Source organism: Asterias rubens, unplaced genomic scaffold, assembly GCF_902459465.1.
Source record: "Asterias rubens unplaced genomic scaffold, eAstRub1.3, whole genome shotgun sequence".
In the NCBI taxonomy this organism is placed as follows: domain Eukaryota; kingdom Metazoa; phylum Echinodermata; class Asteroidea; order Forcipulatida; family Asteriidae; genus Asterias; species Asterias rubens.
In genome coordinates, this window is record NW_022985697.1 from 429602 (window position 1) to 451279 (window position 21678).

The 21678-nt window shown below is 39.1% G+C and overlaps 2 protein-coding genes across 3 annotated transcripts in view; one reads left to right on the forward strand and one right to left on the reverse strand.

Moving 5' to 3' along the window:
* Positions 1 to 21678, reverse strand: part of LOC117305726 — a 56581-nt gene that overhangs the window by 33712 nt on the left and 1191 nt on the right. The window contains exon 1 of one of the 2 annotated variants that reach the window (XM_033790605.1): positions 481 to 508. The exons of the other annotated variant lie outside the window; for it this stretch is intronic. The gene's annotated coding sequence lies outside the window, so the exon portion shown is untranslated. Of the gene's footprint in view, positions 1 to 480; positions 509 to 21678 lie in introns of those variants that run through there. 2 annotated transcript variants of the gene reach the window in all.
* On the forward strand, positions 509 to 20637 carry LOC117305727 (bis(5'-adenosyl)-triphosphatase-like). The gene is made up of 6 exons (XM_033790606.1): positions 509 to 610; positions 1365 to 1569; positions 2252 to 2397; positions 3017 to 3046; positions 3619 to 3687; positions 19248 to 20637. The coding sequence occupies exons 2-6, from the start codon at positions 1425 to 1427 to the stop codon at positions 19377 to 19379; spliced, it is 522 nt and encodes a 173-aa protein (XP_033646497.1). The 5' UTR covers positions 509 to 610; positions 1365 to 1424; the 3' UTR covers positions 19380 to 20637.

Here is a 21678-nt window from a genome sequence, read left to right on the forward strand (position 1 = left end):
AATCATAATCTTTGGTTAAATCAAAGCTTTAGCTAGTCTAACTATACAGAGGTTAAAGTTGCATGGTACTCAGGCAGAACTTGCAACAATATATCTAGGTGCATTGATTACCAGTGAATGGACTAAACTTTTAGTCTTGCTCTCCAGCAGTAATTCTAGACTCAAGAACGCATAGTCTTTTCCGCAAGTCGTTACATTAGTTCGCATGAGCAAAGCAGACTGAAGTGTAATATTGTGTGCGGTGAGATAGGGCTGCAGAAATCACATGTTCTTTCCTCTATGCTTCATTAAGATTATAGGAACGACCACATTATATGGGTGCCTGTCGGTGGATCGGAGGGCGCAATCATCCGCCGTTTTTCTGAAAGCCCAACAACAAAAATAAAAGCGCATGTGTGCTAGCGCCCTCTCTTGACATTTTCGAACTATGACTAACTGGTAACCTAAATACTCTCGAACGATTTACAACAAATGCGTTACCTTTACAGAATGGATACCAGTGAGTTAAGATGTCAGCGCCCATAGCAAGTGACAATTTGCACAGATTCTTTTTGCTCAGAACTAACTAAAACCAGTGTTCGGCTTAAAGAAAAACCACTTGAAGTGTTGGGTAAGTGTACTAAATTGCGAGATCTATTCGGCGTATGCTGGTCATCTCGCGACCCCGACAAGCTCGCTCCATACAAACAAGGACAAAGTCGCCCCTGCACATCGATTCTAAGTCGCTCTGTCTGATGATCTCAACCAACAACAATGTAAACAAAAACACAACAAAATCATTCCAAATAGATGTACCATCAAAATTAACTATCTTAAACTGCCTACTTGTTATTTTGTCCTGGTAGGTCAACTAGCTTCTATATGGACCATATAAGTAGCTTTATCATTTCCGACCAGTAAATATATTTTAGATTAGATTAGATCATGGTGTATTTTTGCAGATAATTTTAACTTTGTGTCTTTGTGGTAGTTTATCTCACACCTGTATCAATCAAGGCAAATAAATACGAAGATAAAAATTCTTTGGCCTGAAATCCTTGTGTCCATCACGTGTTGTGCACAATGCGCAATCCTTGAAAAGTTACAACCAATGCACAACAGTTTTGGGGAAAGCGTAGCATGCAAAACAGATGCATATGGAACAGGGCAGCCGAGCCTCTGTATTTGAGAATTCTATATTAAATTTGGTTTTACCCTTACACTGATGTAAGTTAGCACTGTTTACTCAGTAATTTCCGCGAGTTCTGTGAGAATTCTACATGTGTGTGTAGCATGATCAGGATCACCCAAATCTTGGCACAATTTTTTCATCATAATGGATCCATAAATGTAAACTAAATATTCTGTTTTCATTTTCTCACAAGGATAACTAGAGTAGAGAAGAAAGAGCCAAGAAAATTGATGTAACTCTACAAGCGCCTTCTATGGCAGAAAACTCACAACTTCTCTCCGCTGCCAACAACATGAAAATGTACGCCTTTGGCCAACATCTTATTAGAGGAGCTCAGGTTTTTTTCAAGACACCTTTAAGTTATGGGTTTGTCAACAAAAAGCCGGTACTCCCTGGCCGTATCCTTTTGCTTCTTCATTCGTATACAAAGTATTAGAAATCTGTGCATTCTATTTGTAGGTTGACAACCTTGCTACCATGGGTAGTGTGGCATATCGATAACTCTTGTCACTAACCCCTGGAACCCTCTGCTGAAAAACAAATGATCTTAAGCAGTGCAACCTCGTAATTGTTGGGCCTGTGTTTACAATTTGAGGGCTCGATCTTAACAAATTCAGAACTCCCTGTGCCAAGTTGTTTGTCAGACTGCTGGCCTGACACTTCACGGAGGCACGAGGGCGATTGCATCCATGCCCTCTGGTCATTGCCTTGGTGCCCTTGAAATGCGCCAGTATACTGCAGTAGAAATTTACAATACTGAGAAGAAAATTACTTGGTGCCCTTGTCCCGTCAAAAACGAAGCATACAGGCGCGAGACTGTAAACAACAGTACTGACCCCTGGCACGCGCATCACACGCAGCGACTGATGCCACGCTCACCATGTTGGTGGTCAATATGTTTTCGTGTAAACGCCGCGTCGCCTAAAATGTGCACTGCACTGAATAACACACGTTGACATACACCACCAAAACTGCGCATCCTAGATTATTCTGATGATGACGTCAGGTGAATTGGGTCAATAGTGGCTTTGTTGTCAGACTGTACCTGGAAGTAAATTTCCTTGACCCTACTGATCTTAGATGTCCTGGTTTCGCCACTGCGTGTTGTGGAGCGGTTTCATGATATGACATCCGAGGAGGTTGCCGATATGTTCAGGGCGGTGCACATCATTGCCAAGGCTGTTGAAGTAGAGTATGAAGGGACTGCCATGTCACTTGGTTTACAGGTATTTCATTTAATTTGTCTTTTCTAGTAAATTGAACGAAAAAGGGAAACTTAGATCTAGACATTTCAGTTGGTGGAGTAACAATAACGTAAAATGTCCTGCTCTCTTCAGCATTTGTATAGGAGAGTTGTCCATTACATCCATGACAGGACCCCAAGGCGCTGTTCAAATTAAAACAGCACCAAACAAGAGGCAGAAATAATCAAAGAGCATAAAAAGATTTCTTAAAATATAAACCACAAAAATGGATCAGCCAATAGTTAAAACCACACACCTCGAAAGTCAAAAAAGTTATGAAAATGCACTACAATAAAAACATTAGTTTAATATACATTATTTTCTTTACTGGTGCAGCTGGTGTTTTGTAGTAACCGATTAGCATTGCTAGGTAGGCAGCAGACAGGTGATCCAGCTTAATTTTTCCATGCTGTTTGGCTGTTGGCACGAATTGCCTTCAAGCACACACAGCTACTTATAATCTCAGTCAATGCAGTAAACATCAACATAATTGTTGACAGATGTCACTGAGTGTTAGAAGCACCTAACATTCATGGTAAAAGCATGTAGTAAACCGCTAGCATTATTGTTATAATCAACATGTTGCTTGGTCTTCTTTCAGGACGGACCTGATGCTGGTCAGACAGTTAAGGTAAATTTAATTCTCAATTTATTTGACAACGTTCACAGGAATCACGACGCACTGGGGTTGTTGGAAAACGGAGACTCTTTTGTCACATATATGAAGATGAAGATTTTTAACGTCTATTGAAAAAATCTCTGGCAAAAGTCTAGTAACTAGACATGAACCTGCGAGATACAGATTGTTAACGAGCAATAACAGCCATTGATCAGTGTTCCATGTCAAAACTTGCTCTAAGCATTGAAGAGTTGCCTACACTCGTTTCAGACAGGTGCTCCAGTGTCGTGCCGAACCAAATTCTGAATTGGGTACATGAAAAGTTTGACGTCTGAAACAATTAGGAACGACTCTGGAGCGCCTTGGTTTCAGACTTTGATATTGTCATGAGTCGAGCCAATATAACTGTTATTTAACTGTCTGAAACAAAAAGTTATTTGAGTCGACCTAGAGTTGCTCCTATTCTTTTTGGCTCGGACGACTCTGGTGCACCTGTCTGAAACAAGTGTTAGAGTCCCCCAAACAATCTACAGATGCATTTTTTGGTGGCTCATATTAACTATTGTCTTGTGAATCTATTTCAGCATGTTCACATTCATATCTTACCAAGAAGAAAGGGCGATTTTAGTCACAACGATGAAATCTATACACATGTAAGTAACTTCTTTGTTATAATTATTAGCATAAAAACTTACTTGGTAACGAGTAATGGAGAGCTGTTGATAGTATAAAACATTGTGAGAAACGGCTCCCTCTGAAGTAACATAGTTTTTGAGAAAGACGTAATATTCCATGAATTTGATTTCGAGACCTCAGATTTAGATTTCGAAATCAAGCATCTGAAAGCACACAACTTTGTGTGACAAGGGTTTTTTTTTTCTTTCATTATTATCTCGCAACTTTGATGACCAATTGAGCTCAAATTTTCACAGGATTGTTATTATAATCATATGTTAAGATACAGCAAGTGAGAAGACTGGTCTTTGACAATTACCAATAGTGTCCACTGTCTTTAACAATGCATTTCTTGCACCATATTTATAAATACAGGTTTGTATTCTCAGAGATTTTCCAGCAAGTCAAATTTTGCTGAAGTCTGGTAAACTGACATACCTGATCACTGTTAAGTTCTAAATTTGAATCTGCTCAGACTAAAAAAACTGTTGCTACCTCACATGTTTTACGGCAAGCCTTTGTTTGTATTGACCAATGCACAGAAAACACATTAGTTTGTATTTCAGATATCAATAATAAACCACTAGGGAAACTGTCTGGGTATATTTCCAATGATTTGGGGGTTCAACAAAGTCATTAAGCACATCATGTTCTAATCCAATAATATGGCTGGCTGTGTTATTATTGAAATTGTTGAAAGAAAAGTCTACATCGAAAACTAGTATCTATTATGTTGTGATTAATTTAAAGAATTGTGTAAATCTACTATGTTGAAATGCAATAGCGCCCTCTCCCATCAAAGACAATACAGCCAACTGTCCTTACAAGGGGCTCTTTGCTTGTTAGTGCCTGCTTGAGTTTGTGTTGTGGGTTTTACAATATTTACAACTTTGATGTAGAATATCTTTTAAAAACAACACGATATTCAAATGTTGACTTTTGAGTATCTGTTTTTAGACGAATTAGATTAATCTTCTCTCAGTATTTGTTCAAATAAAAACAGTGTATATGTGAAGGTAGTTTTTACTCAGAATCTGTTTATTATGTAACTGTTCATGTAATTCTGCTGGCAGTGAACTGAATAGATTTATTTAATAAACCATTGAATGAAATAAATGAAGGTAGTTTTTTTCTGGCTTTGATTCTGGTCCAGTAATATTTAGAGCTTCAAGCCCTCACACATAGTGGATCACTGATACTCATTACACTTTATAGAGCTCATCGAATTCAAGTTCTTGTAGTTAAAGGAACGTTGCAGAATTGGTAAGAAACAAAAATCATGAAGATTATAGATTTACATGAAACTTATACGGTCTAATGATGATGATAGTAGAAAACATCCCTTGAAATGTTTCTGTCTGAAATCTCGTATTTGATGAGAAATAAATAATCTTATTTCGCATTTGGAGTTTATCGCTTTTTATTGAGCGTTTTATTCATTTTTGTTTTGGCATCGATGCAATGCAAAATTTGTAATCGGTTTTTCACTCATGACCGTGACCCAGATGGCCGATCGATCTCGAGCTTCTACAGGTTTGTCAGTTTATGTATATGGTGGATTACATAAAGTGCCAGCGACTTTTTTGAACCAATTCTGTAATGTTCCTTTAAGTTCACCCAGGAGTATAAATGGTTACCTGCGAGGGTAGAGGTTGATATTGTGTGGATTCAAATCCCCCAGAGCGTGGGAGGATCCAGAAAAAAGCTCTTCAGGTTGAAATTCAGTTCTACATAAATCATTGATGCGAGTTTGCACCCAAATAATGCTAAAGGCCACTATTGGTAAGGCGCTGCTAGATGAAATACTACTAAAAGATAAAAATAAGTCAGGGGAGCTGAAGGCAGAAATACATGTTCCTCTTGAAAAAGTCTAGATTTTAGGATGGTGGGAAATATGCACCAGGGAGGTTCCAAAACAATAACTGGTAACAGAGACGCTAGATACGACTGTTGGAATAAATGAAGTCGTTCTTAACTTAATTCATAAATTAAATTCTTAATTTATTCATAAATGTAAAATGCAAAAGAAGGGAGATGGTACTAATAGAATGACTAAACGGAAAGACCATTAATGGGCTTTCATGTATGTATATTGCAACACACAGATCAATTAATCACTCGTTTATTTCTGCATTGCTAATGAGGCCTCTTTTTGTTTGCCTCATTTGGGGACCGTGTTAGAATTCAACCATTATGGGAGTTAATGTAATTACAGTTCTGAGGCGATTTCAATTTGCTTAAAATAGCTTTTAAAGACAACTCAAATGAAATTGGCAACTTGTGATTGTTTCTGGAGATCAGGTAACAAGTGCTCAATCAAAACAGAAATTGAGTTCATGTGAGGTTAAGATGTGAGCCCTATAGCCCATACAATACAGGGCTTTTCTATAGCCCATACAATACAGAGCTTTTCTATAGCCCATACAATACAGGGCTTTTCTGGCAAAACACTATAATGGTCATATTGGAAAGGTTTACATTTGTTGTCATAATTTCCGCATAAATTAAAGAGTTGTAAAAGTATGCTTAAACAAGTTAAGAGATGTGCCCCTTTTGCGATGTGCTCCCTTTCGCTGGTTCAAATTATGCTTCAGTCATTTAGTTCTTTGTTCAACCAAAAATGCAATAAATTCATTGCTGTTTATAATTATGCACTTAATATTACTTTGGCTCTAAAGGGTTTTAAAAATCTTCTTGTACCAAGGCACTTGAACAAAGAGAAATATTTAAAGACATGTTTTCTAAGACGGATGAAAACTAAGCAAAAGTTTTCTGACAGTGTCGGTTTGTTAGTCAGTGACAATAATGTTAGTCTTGACGACACAGGTGTGTAATGTATGGTTGGTTAGATGTAGCTGTGAAATCTATTAGCATATCCCCAGGTTTGGCATCATTATGTTATACATTATAAATGACTATCAAGATCATTATGGTTGCCTTGGGGTGTATGTTTCAGTCGTTGTGCTAGTCACAATTTGTGACTTGATAAATTGCTTAACGTTCTCACTACATCATCAGACCTGCCAACATTGGTATCCCAGAAATAGGGACAAATCTGAACTTCTTTTTTCTTTTTCGCGGGAGGTGAACATCGAGGCGAACCCCTTCTCTTTTCAATAAGTGCACTGGGTTCTTTTACATGGGACCAAGGGCTTAACGTCCCATCCAAAGGACGAAGCAATGGTTAAGTGTCTTGCTTAAAGGACACAAGTGTCACGGCTGGGGATTTGAACCCACACTCTGCTGAAAAAAACACCAGAGTTTGAATTCGGTGCTCTTAGCCGCTCGGCCACGACACTTCCGATGCACTACCAATCCTAGTACATGGGACCTACAGCTTTATTGTACCATCCAAAGTGCCCTGAAACCCACTCTCTGTTGATCAGAAACACCAGAGTTTGAATTCGGTGCTCTTAACTGCTCGGCCACGACACTTCCGATGCACTACCAATCCTAGTACATGGGACCTACAGCTTTAATGTACCATCCAAAGTGCCCTGAAACCCACTCTCTGTTGATCAAAAACGCCAGAGCTCGAATCTGGTGCTCTTCACCACTCAAGCACGACACACTGCTCTTTAAAAAACCACTTGTACTACATGCCTTTAAAGTCAGTCTTGCAAATGATTTTGATTTGAAGCATTCACACTCTGTAAAAATTGATTTGTTGTTGACGTTTGCAACAACCATATGTCATGTACACTCCCATTGAAGTGTGGTTGAATATACATCGTACTTTACATAGAAATTAGTTGCTAGTCAGGGGTCACTTGAGATACAAACGGCAGCTCTAATTGATTCATTTACTCACCAATTGAATTGAAGAAACAAATCAATATATAATGAATTAGTTAACGTCACAGAATTGAGGATTCACACATGCACGCACACCCCACCTTGCTTGTATATTGTCCCTCTTTTGTTTATACTCTTGTTATACTTTATACTTTTGTTCAACAGCTCCCATTGGTTTTGTATACGTTTTCTAACTGTGGACCTTTCCTGAACCGTGGACTCTATTTACTCTTTTGTTATAGGTCCCCGGTTTGAATGTGTATACCTACTCACACACACACCCACACTTTATACTTGATAAATGACATTTGGTTATTTAATAGATGGACTGTTACTCACAGATGGAATTGGACAATAGCTGACAAAGTACAACGGTAGGAAAAAACAGTGTTGTGGAAAGCCAACATAAGTTGAGGGCAAAGCTGTATAAATTCTGCCCCATAGTAATTATCAAGTATTAAAGATTGTCAATGTGACCGAGTTTTAAAGATTGTAAAGTACATAGTGGCATATTGTGGCTGAGTTATCTATCAAATTGAGCTTGCTTTCAGTTCTGGTGGTTGAGTCACCAGAGTGTAGGTTTGAATCCATGGCCCAATTTCATGGCTCTGCTTACCGTAAGCAAAGAATTGGCGCTAACGAAAGCAGGAAATTCCCTGCTATGTCAAGCGCATTTAATGGGTTAGCACAGAATTTCTGCTTGTGCTCATGCAAACTCCATATTCTTCGCTTACAGAGCTAGCATAGAAATTTGGCACTTGCACAGTCTTAACAACTATCAGCAAATGATGAGTCTACCTTTGGCCTTAGTAAAGGGGCTATTTGGGCTTGTGGTATTCTATACAGGGCTTGACTGCATTGCCTTTAAATATAAAGAACAAACATTTATTCACAGCAGATATGCAGATAATTAGCGAGCCAGTTATGTTTTAAGTGCGGCAGTCTCTGAATCTCATTGGTAACACTCTGCCTAATTAGATGGCTCCTGCATTCTCTAATGACTAGAGGGAGTTTGCCACACATTAAACAGTAAGATCGTTTGGTGGGGTTCCCCTTTCTTTCCACCATAGGTTTTCCAGTAATTAGTTACCGGTACACATGAGCCAGTAGTGGCAGTATGGTACATAACTTGCTGCATAATTCAAAAGGAATATGGTTTACCCAGTGTTAATCTTGAATTCAGTGTACAGGTGGGTGCTGTCACAAGAATAACAATGCTGGTTTGGAAGTCTTAATATTATGCAGTTTAAAGGCTTTTGGATATATGCAGATATTAGACCTATCTTCTATAATATAAAAGCGCTTAAATCGCATGGGCGCCGCCATTGTTGTTTGGCAAGTGGTGCCCGCACCCTGCTAAAATGATGCGTCTGGGGTAAATTTTGGGGTACCCGTGTTGTGACGTCACAGTCAAAGCGCGAGCGTGTAGTAACTTTGTGATTGAGTGCAGGCGTCCTTTGTGATGTCACAGTCACGGCGCGAGCGTCCAGTAACTTCGCGCGTACATACAGTACAGAACAATGCATGGGGGGGGGGGGGGGGGGGGCACGACGACAGGACGAAGACTGGTGGGGGTTATTAGAGCACGTTGTGTGGACAGGGAGATGGAACGGGCATATGTAGTGGTACGTCTGTTGGAAGAGGGCGGGGGAACGGCAACAAATGTAGGGAACATTAGTAAAAGGGCTGGAAAAATAATACGGAAAGGGGAAGAAAAAAAGGGACTAATGATGACATTGGACAGGGAAAAAATAAACTGGACAGAGAAAAATACACGAAACGGAGAACCACCTGACTGGTGGGACCCGCAGGGAACATGTAAAGTTATGGGACGGCAAAAAGTGCAAAGAACAATTCACGGCGGGATGACGGGAAGGAGGCACGGGTTAGATTTTGGACGGGGATAGGAGGTAGGGGCACAAAGTGGTACGTCTGTGGAACGGGGGATGGGGGAACGGCAAAAATAGAAATGACGGGGAAAATGAACAGGGCTGGGGTAGGGATTGAAAAAAATTAAAAGGGACTATCGTGATATGGGACATGGGACAGGAAAATATTAAACTGAATTGGGGGATCAAGCCCATAAAACGGGAAAACCCCACAAACGGGACCCGCGCGAAACTGGAAAATATGAGATATGGGCAAACATTGGCAAGCAAAGAACACTGCAATGCATGGGATTGTGGGGACGGGAGAGGCACGGAGGCGTGGGTTAGATATGGGACGGGATAGGGAAGGGGCACACGGTGGGACAGGGAGTTGGGGAAAAAAATGAACGAGGCTGGTGAGGGGGGAAAAAGCAAAGGGGTTTGATAACTATACAGGACAGAAAATAATCAACTGAACTGGAACAAAATAAACGAAACGGGATATAAACGCTGGGAAAGAACCACTATCGAGATCTGCTGGAAACTGGAAAATATGGATGGGATCGACAATGCTGAAACAGAAAAAAGATGGACAAGTGTACGATTTCACAAAGCACTAAGATTCGACTTAACTTAGGATGGGTTGTTTGCCACAGTGATTTGTATTGTGACCCTGCCCAGCCACTTTAGCCCTCCCCTGTACTCAACGCTACACTTGCAGCATTTTTACGTCAAGCTTTCTAGCCGGATTGCCGCGCGAAGCGCGGCATCGCGCTAGTCTTGATTAAAGCGTGTACGAAACATTGGTAAGATTGAAAATAAGTTTAGAAGGTAGTGCATTCAGCTCTATCAGCCAGGCTCTTAGTGATTGATACCCACGTATACATCCTTACGGACCGTGAATAGAAGGGGGTTAACCTGTTTCACTCAGCCCTAGAAGTAGGTGGTAACGGCCCCTGGTGGCAGTTGTTTGGGTGGACAGCCCAAATCAGACGAAATCTCATTAATCAAAAATGTTACTTTTACTCATCTTTTACGAGGTTGCTATCTCATGTAAATGTTTGGTTTTAATAAATAAAGTGCGGCTACTGGTCTTTAACAGTTACCATGTGACTTTGACATGTTGTCTGCATGTTTTTAAAGTGTGAAACTGTCAGTGCAATAAGGGTTTACAGAAGTAAACTACAGGCCTGACACTTCACGGCGATTGCCTCCATGAAATGCTCTAACAGTAGAAATTTACAATTTCCTCATAGGGTGCCCTTTCCAAGGAGAAAATGCCTTGGTGCCCTTGCCCTTTCAAAAATGAAGCATACAGGCCTGAAACTAAATGTATACATATCGTCATGTTTTTGTGGTTTTGTTGTTTGTTTGTAAATAAATCAAATCAAACCTTGAGGTACATGTATGTTTCTTAAATCTCTTTACTTTGTGAAGACGACAGCTTTTAAAATGTATCTCAGATTAATTTATTAAGGAAGTGATTAGAACCACTCTCAGGTTTCCACTTCCAGATATTTAGTCATCTTAAGACCTTGCTTCGATGATTGAAGACGACTGCGTGCAATAATATTGTTAATTCGGTAGTGCAATTGAGTTATTCAGCCAATGCAATTAGACAGCATGCGGTGTGACATTAAGCAATCGTACTAATAAAACTGTTAGGTGTTCGGGTTGTTGTACTGTTGTTGTATTTTCTTGGTGATTCCTTTTCCTATTAGCCTCGATAGTCCAGGAACAAAGACACCTTCGAAAAGATCTTTCAATCTTAAATCTTCACAAATATATGATGAATAAAACATTAAGAAACTAACTTGACTAGCAATGTAATACGTACCGGTTTACTACTTTGTGTTTTAATTAGAAAATGTTGCAATGTAATCCTTGCATACATGTACTTGTTTTTGTTTTTTTCTCGTTTGACCAACAAGATGTTGTTGATGTGTGATGCAGTGGTTACATCTGTTAAATCTCTACTTTGTAAAGACATAGAAATTTATTTTAGCCCCAGTTATTAATATTATAATGCACATAGCGTCATTGGAGAAGGGCTCCCTCTACTAGAGGTCAAAAGAAGGTTGCTCTTTAGCCCATCCTATTCGCCACACGTATACACACATGTGTGTTTCCGTAGTTTCAACATCAATTTCCTAAGATGGTGGCATGATGAAGACATAAGGTCCATTGAAGTTAAAGGCACTTGACACTGTTGGTAATTACTCAAAATAGTTATTAGCATAAAACCTTACTTGGTAATGAGTAATGGGGAGAGGTTGATAGTATACAACATTGTGAGAAACAGCTCCCTCTGAAGTAACATAGTTTTTGAGAAAGACGTTGATTTCTCACTAAAATATTTGAATTTGGTTTAAAGACCTCAGAATTAGATTTTGAGGTCTCGGAAATCAAGCATCTGAGTAAGGGGAAAATCCAAATGCAAAGCTTTCAAAACGGGGTCCTCTGAAGCAGGGAAGAAATCACTAACCACTAACCTGAATGCTGTTTTAATAAAGGAGTAATGAAGCAAGATTAATGGGTTCGTACCAGAGGTGGAATTTAATATACAATATCATAATCAATATACTGGTTTAATCAAGAATAGACCTATATTCCCATCACACCAAAGCGTATGTCAGGATTAACCCTGGATCATGACCAGCATTTCTCAAGTTGAATGCGTTATTTTAGCTCATGATATTGACCATTGTGCGTCTCTCAAGACACCGACCTTTACACACAATTGATTTCTATCTTGGGATGATTTTTTAATTCATTTTTTTTCGGGAATACTGGGAAAACCATGGAGGATGTTAAAAGCGTCAATGCTAGAAAATGTTTTCTTTCTTTTCATGGCACAAAGGGTTACAGTTACTGAGCGCTGAATCAATACGTATGATCCAAGGCTTCAGTTAATAATAACGAAGGGCAAGGAGACTGTATTGAGATGCTGTAATTAAAAAACACGAGACAGTTTTTATAAAAAGGAGTTTGGAGGCCACTGTGTGGACACTGTAGGGAGGAAGGAGCAGAGAGAAAGTAAATGTTGATACCACATGGATCGAGGTTTGGGTATTGCAGCTTCCATGAGGTACTGAGATGTTGTATACAAAAATAAACATGTATAATAGTGTTGTGGATCTATGTTGACGGAGGAATAACTTGCTTAATGAATCTGACGTACTGCTTAATGTCCCATCCAAAGGACAAAAGAATGATGGTCAAGTATCTTGCTCAAGGACACAAGTCCCAGGACCGAGACTCCAACACTGATCAGAAACACCAGATCTTGAGTCTGGTGCTCTTAACTGCTCGGCGACAACATGCCACAAATGTTTGACACTTATTGTTTCCCAAGATTCTAAACTATTTAAATTTGTTGGGGTACCCACTTATAGTGAATCTCAAGCTAGCCTTTCCTCACCAAGCATGCTCTGTGGTCTGTTGTTTTGGAACACCTCTGCTCTGGGGTTAGGGGTCATGGGTTCGAGTCCCACCCAGGTGGCCTTTGAAAGCATTGAGTACACAGTGCCTGTCACACATCGGTATGGGTAAAACCCAATTAATATTCTTTATCCCTGTGCAATGATTTGGTAATGAAATATACGATTACTCTGTTGACATTATTGTTGCGGACCATTGAACAGAAACATCTAGGTGAGAGTAAGTGTCCCAGGCCCCGATACTTTGTTTTCATAAGGGAACAGTGAGGTTATTCCTTCCATATCACCAGTCAAGTAATCATGCTTGGTATCCAAACACCTCGTGTACTTTGCCGTTCTGGCCATGACATGCACTAACCACAAATCAGCACCAAGAAAGCTTGTGGTTGACCCTGCAACAGTCTTAAAAGCCACCTCAGCAACTGACAGCAAACTCCAACTTCCAAAATCAATTAGAAACTTCTTAGTATGTTAAAAACTAGACCAAATCATCAGCAATTTGACAGAACACTAAAGTACTTGAGACATAACAGATAAACAAAAGCTCAGATTTTATTTTAATTCGTCAGATTTTAAATCCATACGAGACGAAAAAACATCAAGTTTGATAAACAAAAGCTCAGATTTTATTTTAATTCGTCAGATTTTAAATCCATATGAGACGAAAAAACATCAAGTTGACACTTGGTACAGGAAGTCAAAGTGTAACATGGTCAGGTGCGTGGCAAAATGACAGTATATTAATGCAGCGAAATTACCCGCCAAAAGGAATCAAGCAGGAAGCAATGCCAGCGATGCAGAAGAACAAAACCCAATGAGAGATGTTGTTATCTGGTTACATCCACTCCATTTATCACAACAGCCTCAGAAAACTTACATCTTACTCTCCTCCCTTCAACCCTCCCCCTCCCCCCTCCCCCTAAAGTGCTGATCAATATTCTATCTATAAGACTTTTACGCCCGGCATATCATTTTTGTGAGTTGACCGTAAACGGATGGCCAGTACCATCTCCAAATTGCATTAGGTACTCTTCATTTCACACTTATGAGATGAACAGGGCTATTGGGGGCTTGTGTATTATGGGTATAGGAGTAATCTCATATAGCGCCTCCCAATTGAAAATGATGCTGTAATTGACTTGGAGGCGTATATCCACTGTACTGTGTTGGGTTTCTCCAATTAGGAAACCTGATTTACTGTTTACGTGTACACAGGTTGCTGAATTGTAATTCTGTATTCGAATAAAAGGGAACACATCAAATACATTGCTACAAGATCAGCAAACATTTTGATTATGCATCTCTTCTGTAGACAGTAGACCCATACAGTTTCCATTCTGAAAGAAATCAGACCACTAAAGACAACTGAATGTTATGCATTCCTTGAGAAACCAGTGTCATTACTGGGGCAAGGCATCGGGGCACAAGCGCCTTCCCCCAATTGATATCCTTGTCTCCCGGTCCCCCCTCTTGGTCCACCCCCACCCCACTCAAATTGAAATGTGGACCTTCAGAATCCAAAAGTACCATCTGAAGCAATATGTTACGGCTTTTGTGTTGTTATTGCATTGTTTACAAACATGTCTATTAGCATGTAGACAATTTGTATTACCAGCTCCACCTCAGATTATCTTACCAAAATTGGTAAATTGCATACACAAGCACTAAAGAAAGGCTTATTCAAGATAAATGCAAACCAAACTACGGATTTAATTGCCAGAAGTAGCCCAATAAAAGTTGGGGCACCTGTTCGTGTGTCACCATCCCCCCAATATTTACCCAAACATGAGTGAGTCCTTATACATATTCCTCACTGAAGCTCACTGATCAGTTAAACACCCGTCCGATACTTAACACTTTGTCTTTTTGACCTTTGTCTGATATCATTGACACCTACTTGCATATATCTTTACAATCCAAATCACCTACAAGACACTTCAAAACCAATTTTATTGTGCCTAGTTAGTTGCATAAGCACTTCTCAAGTCAAGTTAAGTTACATGTTTTGTCGGGTGACTAGTCTTTGACTGAAGGATGTCAGACTGTTCAGCTGAGCAGTTCAATGCTGCGTTCATTTCGGGGTTTCTCAGCTGTTTCATTAAACACTGACAACAAAGAAAGAAAAAATCATCTGGTTTGCAAAGCAGCATATTTGTCTTTATCTACCAATACATGCTAATCCACAAATCAGATGCTTGAACTGGAGGGTGGTATAAAAACCTCTAACCTACTCCCAGCGTTCATGATGCACACTGCGTATTGTGAGTGTCAATGCGCCACGCTCCGCATACGGTCAGTGCAAAAAATTACATTCTAAACTTTGCTCAAGTAAAAGCAAAAACACAACCTAACCTCATTGACTTAATGAGGCTGGAAGCTACATACGTTTTCGTCCTCGTTGGATATGGGACGCAGAAGTGCTATATTTTTCCGTATTCCACTCGCGCTTGTGTGATAACTTATAGTGTTTACAGCATCACATGTTTTTTTTTTTGGGGGGGGGGGGGGAGTCTGGTGAATGTTTCCGACATTCGTGTCAGTCATTTGAAGGTTCCTCTTTGGGGGAATTGGCCTCTTCAGGGTAAACTGCATTGTATCTGTAAATCGCTCAAACCTGCACTTTGTCTGCAAACAGCTAAACTTTTCACAGCATTTCAGTGTAATTCACGCATAAAATTCCCTGCTGCTGACGTATTCCTGTATTGCTGAAAATACATCCGTTCTTACACAAATTGGGCTCCAGTCAAGGGTTTCATATGGCAAGTCAGTGCTGCATGAATGCACGCACTCCCCGTCAATCTTTATAAGGCATTTCCTACTGACTGGATCGAGTACACAGGGGGCTACATGCGTATTCTGCAAAAATGCTAAATAAAACTCAAGTACGAACAACAGTAGAACAAGACAAGTTCTCAATTGACCTGGTCTACAATCAAGTATAGCTGAGCATGCCTCTAGTTGACAGTCACCAGGGACAATTAAATCCATTTGGGGCAAGAAAGGATGTGTAAAAATAAAAGATGCCATCGTTTTTCTTCAGTCATCAGCGTATCCATCTATAAGAGTAGATGAGCTGTACATAATCTTAATAGCTGTTCACTTCAAGGGTCTGACATGCTTAACTTCCCACATTTCCTCTCTGTGACTTGAAACAAGACTAAGTCGATTCCTTCTCCAAGGTTGATCAGACATGTCCATACGTTGCGTTTTCTAGGGGGGACAACTGTTTCTAGTAAGTTTGATTTGGAGTACAATATGTACACACTCACAGATCTCTTAAAGGCAGTGGACACCTTTGGTTATTGTCAAAGACTAGCCTTCACAGTTGGTGTGTCTCAACATATGCATAAAATAACCAACCTGTAAAAATTTGAGCTCAATCAGTCATCGAAGTTGCGTGATAATAATGAAAGAAAAATAACCCTTCTCACACGAAGTTGTGTGCGTTTAGATGGTTGATTTCGAGACCTCAAGTTCTCAATCTCAAATTCGTGAACAAATTACATCTTTCTCGAAAACTATGGCACTTCACAGGGAGCCGTTACTCACAATGTTTTATACTATCAACCTCTCCCATTACTTGTAATCAGGAAAGGTTTTATGATAATAATTATTTTCAGAAATTACCAATAGCGTCCACTGCCTTTTAAGACACTTACACTTTTGGTAATTGTCAAAGACCAGTCTTCTCACTTGGTGTATCTCAACATATGCACAAAATAACAAACTTGTGAAAATTTGAACTCAACTGGTCTTCGAAGTTGCCAGATGGAAGAAAAAAAACACCCTTGTCACACATACCATGTAGTTGTGTGCTTCGAAATAATATTTAAGTGGAAAATAGCTTCTTTCTTTGAAACTACATTACTTCAGAGGGAGCCGTTTCTCATAATGTGTTATACTATCAACAGCTCTCCATTGATAGTTAACAAATAAGTTTTTATGCTAACAATTATTCTGAGTAATTACCAATAGTGTCCAGTGCCTTTAATCACCGACCAGCGGGAATTCAGATTTTCACGCTCACTCTCGTGATTAATCCAAGACTTAAACCCACGCAAAAACATGAAAGATTTCTCTTTTAACAAAATGTGACTTTGGTTCCTTGTGAATCGGCCGCAAGTCACAGTTATGCTGAAAACTGCGACTGACCTCCCATCCTGAACACAATGGTAACAGTCAAACAATCTCTCTTAATACTTAATTGTCAAACAAAAGCACGAAGGCCTCGGATTTGTGTTTATGCATCCCCCCCTCCCAAAAAAAGGAAGATATCTAGAGCTTAAAAATGTCAGAACCGTCTTTGTGAGGAAAGCATAGCATAACACTTGAGTGCATCCACTTAGCATGCTATGCCATGTAATGCCTATATGCCACGTACGGGCGTGTTTACAACACTTGCCGTAGCATCCCCCTGGACACGTTGTGTGTCAGGGAGTTCGTTTCTTGTATACACGCCTTCCAGTGGGTAGTGGTTGAGTAGAGTGTGTCAGCTCTGAAAAGGAGCGGATTGGTTCTTTCTATGTTTCAACTAGTGTCCTCATTAATCGTCATCAGGAGAATTGTTTTCTCTCAGAGAAGCACATTCTCTGATTATGCGCATTTGCGTTTCAAACAATCTGGTGTGGGTTTAAAGTTGTTAAAACAACCAGCTGCAAAAGCAGTAGATAAAACAGCTTAAAGCTCCAAAAGTACATGCAATAAGAAATCCCAAACAAGCTTAGTGATGCTTCAAGCTGTGCATGGTGTGCAAAATAAGAAGTCTCAATAAGTAGTCAAATTGAGGGTTATCTCTTTTGGGATGAGTGATGGCTCTGAACTGAAGAAGGTTGGTGTGATCAAGACAAATACTACTAGACTCATCGAGTTCAAAAAAGGGTAAAATGAGTCTTCAGAAGACATGCTTATTCATCACTGCAAACAAGTATTAATGGCTCACATTTCAGTAGCAGGCACTTTTTCAAAGGCTAAATAAATCCATGTACAAAATTTATGATTTTTACAAAATCTTTGTGAAAATGGCGACCTAGTTACATGAATATCATAAACTTTGATGACAAAAATACTTTAAAAATTATAACAAACTCGACTGAATATAGTCATCTGTACAATAGAATCGCACATCTTACTGTATTATTAATAATGTGCATTGCCCTTGAGCTCTTAGGATGAAGTTGCATCTATAATAATATCCATTATTATTACTGCTATTATCATTCAGCCATGCAATTTGCAGCATATAGAATGTTGTGTAGTTCCGGTTCTATATGTGTACCTATCCCTAAGGCCAAACTATGTATTTTATATTCTCTCCATACCAAAAGGGAATTTCATCTCTAACCTCCATTCTTGCGATATTAAAAGCTTTGGGCAGTGAGCAAGAAATAACAAAAACACTTTTTGGAAGTTCTGCTTTTTTCTCTGTGACCAACAAAGATATGACATTTCAAAAGAAACATTTCATGTTTACTCATTTCATTTAAAAACACCTCCATGCATATAAAGGAAAGCTCCGTTGTGCTGTGGGAATATTCAAGTCATTTTCCCCTCAAGTCGAAATTTAATTAAATTGTTACCAGCCAGCAGAAACAGTTGGAAAAAAAATGTTACTAAACCTTCACAAAATTTAGTGGCCCAAGAATTGTGTAATGTAAAACTGTTCAGCATCGTTCAAAAAGATTCACCGGGCTATCAGTTTTGGTGACTATAGTGGCCCACAGACATTTTCACTGGGCTTGGGCCAGCGAGAGAGCGTTACTTCTTGCCCTTGAGTTTTAAAGACCGTTCCTGTACAAATGGAACTAGATGTTTAATTATACAGCTGATATTATAGAGTCAACAAAATAAAGACAAGTTGTAGAATTGGATTGTTCTTACACAATTCCCAGGGCGTCACACAGCATTAAGTCAAATTTCTTTATGGGCAACGATACATTTTGTTTTAATGGACAGCTATGCGTGAGGCGTAAATGTAATACATTAATGGCGTGTCGCTTGAGTGGTTAGATGCCTCGTACTCAAGTCCTTGTGGCTGAGTCGTCAGAGTGTGGGTTCGAATCCCAGTCATGACACTTGTGCCCTTCAGCAAGATATCATAAGTTTCTCTTCACCCCAAGGGTAAAATGAGTACCTGTGAAGGCAGAGTTGCTACTTGTGAATGATTTAGCTTAATAGTGGGCTTTGACCGCACAGGTTGTATAATCCCCAGGGAGCTAAAGATGGTCTAAGGGAATGAAATAAATGGCCCAGTGACCAGGGATAATAATGTGTGAAGCGCAATGATCAGTCTTTGGAATTGCGCTATAGGGACTATAAGAGTCGAATTCACATCAATCCATTCCTTACTGATCTTTATATTTCAACCCCTTCACCTCAGAACAGATATTATTCTTATTATGTCTCACTAATTATTATTTGTTTGTTTACTTGTTACAGCTGCAGGACCATGACCACGTCTCGTTTGATGCTATAGATGCAGCCAGGGAATGGCGCAGTGAGGAAGACATGGCTCAGGAGGCTACCAAACTACGCAAACTATTTCCACAATCCTACACACAAGATTTGTGATGTCAGGTAAACCTAATCTCCGTCTTTCCAAACTCAGGTTTTTTTTAACTATCGAGATTTTAGAAAAAGGAATTTTAAAAACAATTTTAAATGTGTAATTTTATCTAATTTGCGCAACATTATGATTAGAGTTATCTAGGCGGATAGTATCGCAATAATGTTTTCATGAGTTGACATACGGGATGTTCCATTCAATGAGTCGAAGCCTTGATGAATAGAACCTTCCAACTGTCAATGAAAGAAAACATTCTCTCTATTGCCCAAATGAAAAACATTCATTATTTGGTTTATTTAATACCAATATATTTATCCAAGTAGATCGTTGTCATTGGGTTGGAAGATAACACTGTCATAAGAATAAACTAAATATTTAAGATTGTGATCTGGCATCCACTATCAGGTTATTTTGTGGTTAATACAAAGTGTGGTCTAGCGTACAGTAGAAGAAAGGAGGGGACAAAAATTTGGCGCTAATTTAACCGAAATGCATGGTTTATTGGGCAGACCTTGTAGCATGAATGACGTGTGACCACCAATCCTCCAATCAACTGACAAGGATCTTGTTATGTGTTCCATTATATAGTGGAGGTGTAAGACAAGACATTGGTAATTTGTAATGTTTTTAATGATTTTAAATTTCATGTAGATATATACATTTGTTAAATAGTTCAGATGGTTAAACAAAAATTCAGAATATGTTTTATGAAGCGTAGTTCAGTACAGAACTTTCACAGGATTAATAATGATGTGAAAGTGCAACAGTCCTAACAACGTCTACACTGCCAACATTGTGTCAATGTAACAAGTGGAGAATCAGGATTAGTCACTTTGTGAAACTACAAATGTAACTAAATATTCCTCATCAATATTGCTTTGAGTTTACAGTGATTATTATGTTAAGTATTATTGAGATTATCATAACATGGTGTAACCACAAAATTAACTTTCCTATATATTTGTAAAGTATGTGGATAAAATACTGTATGAAAATTGTGTACAAACAACAAAATTGTGTACAAGTTTTTTTTTTTTTTACGGATTCAAGACTTTATGATAGCGAATGAACCACTGGACTGGGGTAAGGGGACTAATAAACAAATAAATGCAAGATAGTCAAACCATTTAAATGACAGTAATGATGAAGCTATAATATGGTAATTCTATCTACTGAAGTACGGTTTATATCTATCTATGGCATGTCCTGTGCAGCCACGGTCTACTGCATTGGACTCAAGTTCCGATAGCTTAATCATTGGAGTCTAGGCCAAAATGCTTGGGCCACCCGTTCCTATCATCAGCATATAAGACCATTCCCTGTCCACTTCCCACTGACAATAACCATTGTCTCCCTCTCCCACATCCAAGACTCTGGTTCAGGATTCAAATTGGTATCAACAGAAATGATATAGGGAGGAAATAAATCACTGGGCGAACACGAATTCAGTAAACGCTACTCACTGTTTACTTTCTGCAATGCATTGCCTCTTTAAGCTAGCATTTTAAAGAATCAATCAAAGTTGTGAATGCTGATTTGGACACATACAAAACGTGGCTCAGAGGTGATGATGTGATATTGACCAGTTGATATTAAACAAAGTTATTTGGGAAGCTGCCATCACCATATGGTTGGATAGAGCACAATGCATGTTGTCAGATCGAATGCTAAGCATTGTTCTGTTGAGGGCCCAACACTTCATGCTCCAACACTTCATGCCCCAACACTAATGCTCCATTATCAATGATGTCATTTTTGTATTGTATTGAATCTAAATATCATTTTTAGAAAGTATGTTTCAGGCCTGTATGCTTCATTTTCGAAAGGGCACTGAGACATTTTATCCTTGACAATGTAAAGGGAACCTTATGAGGAAATTGTATTTTTGTTTACTGTCGAGCATTTCAAGGGCACCAAGGCAATGACCATGGGTCACGGATGCAATGCAATCACCTTTGTTGCCTCCATGAAGTATCAGGCCTGATATTGTTTTTATAGTTTTATTAGAGCTGTATGTTGGGAGAGTTGCAAAAACTTGCATGAGGAAGCCATTTTTTATAACAATAAAACCACGGTTTAGTGCACACGGGGGACCAGACTAGACTGCACAATGGGTTGTTCTACATTTGAACAGAAATAGGCATCAACAATCACATGACCAAAGAAATTGATATTGTTTTACTGTTTTCTGTTTTACTGTTTTCTCAAAAAGTGAAGCATTTCATGGAATAATATTTCAAGGGAAGTCTTTCACCACTACCTTCTGTAAATCCTGTAAGTTATTTGTAAATCTATGAACTTTTT

What these genes read in the sequence shown, in the direction of transcription:
- LOC117305727 (XM_033790606.1), top strand. Translation starts at nt 1,425, where the DNA reads ATGGCAGAAAACTCACAACTTCTCTCCGCTGCCAACAACATGAAAATG. An exon ending in AAAGCCGGTACTCCCTGGCC is followed by an intron (nt 1,570 to 2,251) that starts GTATCCTTTTGC and finishes TACTGATCTTAG; the next exon opens with ATGTCCTGGTTTCGCCACTG. An exon ending in ACGATGAAATCTATACACAT is followed by an intron (nt 3,688 to 19,247) that starts GTAAGTAACTTC and finishes TACTTGTTACAG; the next exon opens with CTGCAGGACCATGACCACGT.